The 10000-nt window shown below is 41.8% G+C and overlaps 1 protein-coding gene across 1 annotated transcript in view; it reads right to left on the bottom strand.

Moving 5' to 3' along the window:
* The window catches only part of ckmt2a (creatine kinase, mitochondrial 2a (sarcomeric)), a 36924-nt gene that overhangs the window by 568 nt on the left and 26356 nt on the right, over nucleotides 1–10000 (bottom strand). Inside the window, 4 exon segments of the mRNA XM_084325095.1 lie at nucleotides 1691–1816; nucleotides 4664–4798; nucleotides 7372–7495; nucleotides 9171–9255. Of these exon segments, the coding sequence (XP_084181221.1) occupies nucleotides 1691–1816; nucleotides 4664–4798; nucleotides 7372–7495; nucleotides 9171–9255 (470 nt within the window).

Below are 10000 nucleotides of genomic sequence, written 5' to 3'. Positions count from 1 at the left end.
GGTTCCACAAATTATATTACATAAACAGGGAATCAAATGTATCGGGGCCAAGCAGCACTGAACACTTAAGGGACACATAGCACCTCCTTCTCCACGCGGCTAAGCTGCCGATAATAGCCGAGACAGAGCAATATTTGGCAATTTGTTTGGCTTTTCTTTTAGACATTGCAGCAATTCTCAGACCGGTCATGGTGCATTTGTGTACATGGCCAAGACTTCCGAACACAAGTACACTGTAACTACACCTGTACCCAAGGCCGGCCATCACACTGAGCAGTGGTTGGTATTTGATATACTTGTCCCGGAAGGCCTGGTCCATGTACAGATCAAAGGCACAGCCTACTTCTATGACCAGCACCTCCCTGTGGCTGGTGTCAACAAAAACAACGTCCGGTGTATTTGGTATGTTAGCAAAGACATCGTTGGTAAGACCAAACCACTCTGGTTGCGCTCTAGCATGTTTGTACATTGCTGCACTAGAAGTGGTTCCCAAAGTCGGGGTCGCGACCCAAAGGTGGGCCGCGAGCAGCCACGGGAGGGCCGTGAGATGATTTCCAATTTTTTTTTGTCAGGCCACTGAACTTAGAAGCAGGCCAGGACAGTGTTTCTAGTTGTATTCTAAAATTATATTCTATTGTATTCTAAAATGTGACTATATGGTTTTATATTAACTTAATAAATAAACAAAAACGAAAAATCTACTTATTTCAACGAACATTTCAAACTAAATAACAGATTATGCACATAAAACGCTGAAAACAACCGAAGCAACAATAGTATTTTAATGAGGCTATTATTATTATCATTATTATTTTGCAACAAGTTAGCCCTCTCATAAATAGCACATATAAATGAATAACTAACTTGAACTAACTTAATAGGATTGAAGTGATATTTGGCTTAAAAAATCGGTCGCCTGGCAAAAAAAAAAGAAAAGCCTGACGATGTGCATTGGGCTGCGGCTCTCTGACGCCTTATTTTCTGGGTCCCGGCCTGAAAAGTTTGGGAACCACTGCTCTAGATGGTGATATGTTCCGTACCGCATCAGACACAATGTCCACAATACGGTCATGACGAGCGATGTACAGGTGTTTGTATGCATTACATCCGTTTGTTATGTGTGCAATGGATTCTAGGTGTTGTTGTGAATCCAGACGGTTTAAACAGAATGGACTGTGAGTTTGAGGATACCAAGTGGACAGATTGTACTGTATGTAGTGGGTAATACCTGCAGTCTTGCTTTGATGGTACATTAAAAAAAAAAAACACACACACAGTTTTGATTGATGTAAAAGTGGATTTTCCATATCCACACATCAGCCGCCGAAGTTCAGCCCCCCAGTTCAGTGTTGCTCCGTGTTGTTTTCACTAGTACGGTCGTGGAATTTCACACACAGAACGGACCGGAACCAGGACCGGGTTTGTTGTGTCCTCACATTACAGGTTGAAGATGTAGTTCCCAAGAGTCTCCACTATGGGGCGTAGTTGATACAATGCCATGTTATGCATACAGAAGGAGAGAAGAAGAAGAGTCCTTCCTTGCTAGAACAGGCTGTACCCTGCTGTACCATGCTTGTACCTAACCTGCTTGACTAAAAGGATAACGAGTAACCTGCTTCCTGAGTCTTATTACTACACCTCTACCTACATACAAAATACTACGTACGTACAACATAACAGGGTTCTTTACCTCTGACTTGCCCAGGCGGTCGTTGTTGGAGATGTCGAAGGTGTCCCCGGTGGCGGCCGTGTCCACTCCCCCCGTGCCTCTCTTCTGCAGACGCAGGGCGTCCAGGATCTTGGAGAAGCGTTTGTCCTGCAGATGACAAGTCATGGATGTTTTTTTTTAACGGTTTGTTTTTAAGGCATTTTACTGCTTTATTTCGGACGACAGGCCCGACAGAGAGGACGGTTGGGAGAAGACTTGGGGGGGAAGACATGCGGCAAAGGTCTCCGGGTCCGGGAGTCGAACCCGGGACGTCCACGTTGTGCCACCCTGGCGCCCTAGTCACTGATGTTTCAGGAAACTGCACGTTCATGCAGTCATCATAACAGGAAGTCAAGCGCTAGCGACCGTGTGACGCAGCTACTGTGTTGAAAACCAACATCACGGCTGTACAGATATGTCACAGATATGTTACAGATATGTTACAGATATGTTACAGATATGTTACAGATATGTTACAGATATGTCACAGATATGTCACAGATATGTTACAGATATGTTACAGATATGTCATCACAGATGTAACAGTAACACAGATCTGATGGATAATCCTAATAAAAATGTGGCAGAAGCTAATACTGTTCAATAGAGTGTGAAAAGTTTGTATGTTTGATGTTCTATCGAAAAGAAGTATGATTAGTACATAATATATACATTCATATATTTAAATGTACAACATATATCTGTCTGTATGTTACCTTGTGTATATGTTATATATATGTTATATATATGTTATATGTTACCTTGTGTATATGTTATATATGTTACCTTGTGTATATGTTATATATATGTTATATGTTACCTTGTGTATATGTTATATATATATATGTTACCTTGTTATATATATGTTATATGTTATATGTTACCTTGTTATATATATTATATGTTATATATATATATGTTACCTTGTGTATATGTTATATATATGTTATATGTTACCTTGTGTATATGTTATATATATGTTATATATATGTTACCTTGTTATATATATATATGTTACCTTGTTATATATATGTTATATATATATATGTTACCTTGTGTATATGTTATATATGTTATATGTTACCTTGTGTATACAGTATGTTATATATATATATATATGTTACCTTGTTATATATTATATATATATATATGTTACCCTGTTATATATATATATATATATGTTACCTTGTTATATATATGTTATATATATATGTTACCTTGTTATATATATATATGTTACCTTGTTATATATATTATATGTTACCTTGTTATATATATATATGTTACCTTGTTATATATATGTTATATGTTACCTTGTTATATATATGTTATATATATATGTTACCTTGTTATATATATATATGTTACCTTGTTATATATATTATATGTTACCTTGTTATATATATATATGTTACCTTGTTATATATATGTTATATGTTACCTTGTTATATATATATGTTACCTTGTGTATATGTTATATATATGTTACCTTGTGTATATGTTATATATATATGTTACCCTGTTATATATATGTTATATATATATATATATGTTACATTGTTATATATATGTTATATGTTACCTTGTTATATATATATATGTTACCCTGTTATATATGTTATATATATATATATATGTTACCTTGTTATATATATGTTATATATATATATGTTACCCTGTTATATATATTATATATATGTTATATATATATGTTACCTGGCTGAGGTGGGGCAGGCGGAGGTGTACCCCTGTTATATATATGTTACCTTGTGTATATGTTATATATATATATATGTTACCTTGTTATATATAGTTATATGTTACCTTGTTATATATAGTTATATGTTACCTTGTGTATATGTTATATATATATATATGTTACCTTGTTATATATAGTTATATATATATATATGTTACCTTGTTATATATATGTTATATATATATATGTTACCTTGTTATATATATGTTATATGTTACCTTGTTATATATATATGTTACCTTGTTATATATATGTTATATGTTACCTTGTGTATATGTTATATATATATATATGTTACCTGGCTGAGGTGGGGCAGCCGGAGGTGCACCCCTGTTATATATATGTTACCTGGCTGAGGTGGGGCAGGCGGAGGTGCACCCCTGTTATATATATGTTACCTGGCTGAGGTGGGGCAGGCGGAGGTGCACCCCTGTTATATATATGTTACCTGGCTGAGGTGGGGCAGCCGGAGGTGCACCCCTGTTATATATATGTTACCTGGCTGAGGTGGGGCAGGCGGAGGTGCACCCCTGTTATATATATGTTACCTGGCTGAGGTGGGGCAGGCGGAGGTGCACCCCTGTTATATATATGTTACCTGGCTGAGGTGGGGCAGGCGGAGGTGCACCCCTGTTATATATATGTTACCTGGCTGAGGTGGGGCAGGCGGAGGTGCACCCCTGTTATATATATGTTACCTGGCTGAGGTGGGGCAGGCGGAGGTGCACCCCTGTTATATATATATGTTACCTGGCTGAGGTGGGGCAGGCGGAGGTGCACCCCTGTTATATATATGTTACCTGGCTGAGGTGGGGCAGGCGGAGGTGCACCCCTGTTATATATATGTTACCTGGCTGAGGTGGGGCAGGCGGAGGTGCACCCCTGTTATATATATGTTACCTTGTTATATATATTATATATAGTTATATATATATGTTACCTGGCTGAGGTGGGGCAGGCGGAGGTGCACCCCTGTTATATATATGTTACCTGGCTGAGGTGGGGCAGCCGGAGGTGCACCCCTGTTATATATATGTTACCTGGCTGAGGTGGGGCAGGCGGACGTGCACCCCTGTTATATATATATGTTACCTGGCTGAGGTGGGGCAGGCGGAGGTGCACCCCTGTTATATATATATGTTACCTGGCTGAGGTGGGGCAGGCGGAGGTGCACCCCTGTTATATATATATGTTACCTGACTGAGGTGGGGCAGGCGGAGGTGCACCCCTGCCCGCAGCCCGGTGCCCAGGTTGGAGGGACAGGTGAGGATGTAGCCCAGACGCTCGTTCCACATGAACTCCCAGCCTCTCTCCTGGATCAGCTTCTCCACCTGGGGGACGGGATGTCACATGACACGCCTCAATCACCATATTATTCATACGGCGCTCCATTTTGCTCAGGTTGGGATTCCTTTCCACCCCATTCCCACCTCAAAAATATGTCCTGCTGCCTCTGATTGGTGCTGCCTCTGATTGGTGCTTCCTCACGTTAGACCTTCAGGGCCAATCATCATCCGTTACGTTACTAAGCACGTTGACCATAATAACAACCTGAAATAATTGTGATGTGAGGATGGCTGGTTTAAAGTAACACACCAACGTTACTGGAAATGCCCATAGAGGCCTACCGTCTTCTCCAGAGTCAGACAAGAACATAGATACCAATCTTCCCCGCGGTTGGGTGGCGCAGCGGACATTGCGCTCGTCACCAACGCAAGAGACACCGGGTTCGACTCCGGCTGTCGGTGTTGCCTCCGGCTTGGGCCGACCGTCATACTAACTCAATTGGCAGAGTCAGCGGGTGGGAAGTCGATGGGTGGTAATCTAGACGTTGTGGACAGCGACTCCTACAGGTCGGTCGGGGGACGCCGGCTGCACAGCAGAGACAGGAAAATGACGGGGGTAGTGTGAGCCTCCCACACGTTACACCTCGCCAAATGAGAGTCCGCGCTGGCAGGTGAAAAGATGTGACAGGCTGCCTCCTCGTGTATCGGAGGAGGGACATGTGATGCAAGGCTTCTATCCTCCCTACAACCGGCCAGTGGGGGGCATATGCGAGCAACGTTCAAGACAGGGGAGGGGAGAATTGGCACGGCTAAATTGGGATGGGAGAAAAAAATAAAATAGAAAAAGAGGAGAAAAAGTGGATACAAAAAAAAATATACCAATCTCCTCTCTGTGCATTCAGTAGAAATCTATCCGGCTGCAAGCTAGCTTAGCTTAGCACAAATTAATGGAAGCGGATACGGACCACTAGCCTAGCTTTAAACTCTGGGAGAGGTGTTTTTGACCAACAGCTAGGCTAGCTGGTCCGCTTCCATTAATTTGTGCTAAGCACACTATACTGAACGCACAGAGAGGAAATGTATATTTATCTTCTTGTCCGACTCTGGAGAAGACTGTAAGAGCATTTCATCATTGAGTCTAACTACACTGCCCTGCAGAAGCTAACCGCAGTAACTATGCAAACAGTGAAACTGAGAAAAATATCTTTAGCGTTTTTTTGACTATCCAGTGATTTTGTATTTACTGCAATTATTTATAGACTTTTTCTCTAAAACAGAGCAAGATTGAACTCTGAAACTTTGAAATCACAAGATGAAACGGATATTCTGAAGTTCAATTTCATTCATAACAAAATTTTGAAAATGAGTAGTTCCTGCGGTTAGATCCTGAAGGGCAGATAACCGTAACGTGATTCCAGACCTATTGCACAGCAGTGTCGTCGGCGTAGAGCCGTACCTCAGTGGATATTTTAACAGGGTTAGGGATGTGTACACGGACACGCCACCAGGGGGAGCCCTACAGACCGCGTCCCAGTGAGATGTAATAGAGTAATAGGCCAAAACTCATTCCTGTATTCAGTAGCAGTACTATGGAATAGCCTACCAATGTGGTTGAAGTCCATAAGCCCCTTCTCCACTTTTAAATCAGCTATAAAGAGGTGGATCATGAGTAGCAGAAGCTGGGAGTAGTTAACAAAGGGATTCTATTATGTGTCCTTCCTTTTGTTCTTTTATTGTTTATAAAATGGAATATTACTGTATGTATGCATGTATTAATACAAATAGTATTGCATAGTTGAACAATTTGATTGTAAGTTGTCTGCAATATGTCGCCCCCCCCCCCCTCCCTGGCGTGACAGGCTCACCCATGCATATCCACAGACTCTGAAATATTTGTTTCTATACCACACATCCTGACACACAGACACTAGAAACAGCCAGGTCCACACACCAGGACATGACTCCACGATAGGGCTGTCCCCGACTAAGGATTTGGATGGTCGACTAGGATTGGCCAAAATGTGCCGTTAGTCGACTATTGGTCGACCTAAAAAAAAGAAGAAAAAAAAAGTATAATAATTCTTTTTTTGTTGTTTTTGTTATCATTCCATTTGGGCTGTGGGGGTGCTTAATGTCTGAAGGAGTCGACGGAAGGCTTCTTGTCCTCTACAAAAGCATGCGATTGGTCCACTGATGGATACATCTTGATATTTGTCTAGTCTAGTGTGTTCATTAGACGGGTGAAATCCTCTTTCAGTGCCTCTGTGCCTGTTTTCGTAGGCAGTTAGCCTCTGGTATGCGTGCCATTAGCGTTAGCCACGCTTCTAGGCCTCTTTTCTTTTGGAAAGAATGATAAAAAAAAATTAAATTATATTCGACTAAGAGGTTGGCCAGTCGACTACGGCTCCTTTCGACCGATTAGTCGACTAATCGATTAATAGGGGTCAGCCCTACTCCACGAACACCAATGACGAAGGACCGCAATGGAAACAAGCCTATGGCCTTATTGTGTTTTTTTGTTTTATCCTATATTGGTAAATGGTGGGCCGATATGTATACCTGTTCAATTGTATATGTGTTATCCATTCAAATCAATAAACTATTCAATCAATCAATACCTGCTGGAGGCCTCTGCAGAACCTGTCGAACACGCTCTTCATGTTGCCGCCCTTCTCCATGGAGATGACTCGGGTGTGGTCCTCCTCGTTGATCCAGATCAGGAAGTTCTTTTCGTTGTTATGCCTGAGAGAGTCAAACGAGGGTCGTGAACCTATAGTGACCTTTCAGGGCCTAGTGACCTTTCAGGGTCATACAGTGTGTTGTGGTGGTAAAGTACAAGAGCACCACTATAAAGTATTTAGCTTATCTGCTCTTTTCATGGCACACGCATGGCACACGCATGGCACACGCAAGGCACACGCAAGGCACACACATGCAATAAACGCATGCTGCTGGAAAAGACATCATTCGAATCTAACAGGACTGTCCTCAAGGGCTATATATTACTGTCCTCATGGACTATATATTTACTGTCCTCATGGACTATATATTTACTGTCCTCATAGACTATATATTTACTGTCCTCATGAGCTATTATTTACTGTCCTCATGGACTATATATTTACTGTCCTCATGAGCTATATATTTACTGTCCTCATGGACTATATATTTACTGTCCTCATGGACTATATATTTACTGTCCTCATGGACTATATATTTACTGTCCTCATGGACTATATCTGTACTACTGTCCTCATGAGCTATATATTTACTGTCCTCATGGACTATATATGTACTGTCCTCATGAGCTATATATTTACTGTCCTCATGGACTATATATTTACTGTCCTCATGACTATATATTTACTGTCCTCATGAGCTATATATTTACTGTCCTCATGGACTATATATTTACTGTCCTCATGAGCTATATATTTACTGTCCTCATGGACTATATATTTACTGTCCTCATGGACTATATATTTACTGTCCTCATGGACTATATATTTACTGTCCTCATGAGCTATATATTTACTGTCATCATGGACTATATATTTACTGTCCTCATGGACTATATATTTACTGTCCTCATGGGCTATATATTTACTGTCCTCATGGACTATATATTTACTGTCCTCATGGGCTATATATTTACTGTCCTCATGAGCTATATATTTACTGTCCTCATGGACTATATATTTACTGTCCTCATGAGCTATATATTTACTGTCCTCATGAGCTATATATTTACTGTCCTCATGGACTATATCTGTACTGTCCTCATGGACTATATATTTACTGTCCTCATGGGCTATATATTTACTGTCCTCATGGCTATATATTTACTGTCCTCATGGACTATATATTTACTGTCCTCATGGACTATATATTTACTGTCCTCATGGGCTATATATTTACTGTCCTCATGGACTATATATTTACTGTCCTCATGAGCTATATATTTACTGTCCTCATGAGCTATATATTTACTGTCCTCATGAGCTATATATTACTGTCCTCATGGGCTATATATTTACTGTCCTCATGAGCTATATATTTACTGTCCTCATGGACTATATATTTACTGTCCTCATGGACTATATATTTACTGTCCTCATGGACTATATATTTACAGTCCTCATGGACTATATATTTACTGTCCTCATGAGCTATATATGTACTGTCATCATGAGCTATATATTTACTGTCCTCATGGACTATATATTTACTGTCCTCATGGACTATATATTTACTGTCCTCATGGACTATATATTTACTGTCCTCATGAGCTATATATTTACTGTCCTCATGGACTATATCTGTACTGTATTCTGTAACAGAAGCTAGATGATGATGATGTAAGCGATGGCCACACAGCATGCATGGCAGCAGGCGATGAGAGCCATGCAGACCCTACCATATGCCCCTGGCGTCAGGCCAGTCTCTGGCCATGAAGGCACAGGTCAACAGGGGAGAGACGGGCTTGTCAAACAGGAAGTGTCCTGAGGGTGGAGGGACAGGGAGAGAGAGGAGACAGGTTGGTAGAGAGACCAGGAGGAGGGACAGGGAGAGAGAGAGGAGACAGTTGGTAGAGAGACCAGGAGGAGGACAGGGAGAGAGAGAGAGAGAGAGAGAGAGAGAGAGAGAGAGAGAGAGAGAGAGAGAGAGAGAGAGAGAGAGAGAGAGAGGCAGGTTGGTAGAGAGACCAGGAGGAGGGACAGGGAGAGAGAGAGGAGACAGGTTGGTAGAGAGACCCAGGAGGAGGGAGGGAGGGAGAGAGAGAGAGAGAGAGCGAGAGAGAGAGGGCAGGTTGGTAGAGAGACCAGGAGGAGGGACAGGGAGAGAGAGGAGACAGGTTGGTAGAGAGACCAGAGGAGGGACAGGAGAGAGAGAGAAGGCAGGTTGGTAGAGAGACCAGGAGGAGGGACAGGAGAGAGAGAGAGAGAGAGAGAGAGAGAGAAGAGAGAGAGAGAGCGAAGGCAGGTGGTAGAGAGACCAGGAGGAGGGAGAGAGAGAGAGAGAGAGAGAGAGAGAGAGAGAGAGAGAGAGAGAGAGAGAGAGAGAGAGAGAGAGAGAGAGAGAGAGAGAGAGAGAGAGAGAGAGAGAGAGAGAGAGAGAGAGAGAGAGAGAGAGAGAAGGGCAGGTTGGTAGAGAGACCAGGAGGAGGGACAGGGAGAGAGAGAGAGGAGACAGGTTGGTAGAGAGACCAGGAGGAGGGAGGGAGGGAGAGAGAGAGAGAGAGAGAGC

This window comes from Notolepis coatsorum (assembly GCF_963971535.1).
Source record: "Notolepis coatsorum genome assembly, chromosome: 11".
NCBI classification, from domain to species: domain Eukaryota; kingdom Metazoa; phylum Chordata; class Actinopteri; order Aulopiformes; family Paralepididae; genus Notolepis; species Notolepis coatsorum.
The sequence above is the reverse complement of the archived record's forward strand: the minus strand, read 5'-3'. Positions and strand labels throughout refer to the sequence as shown.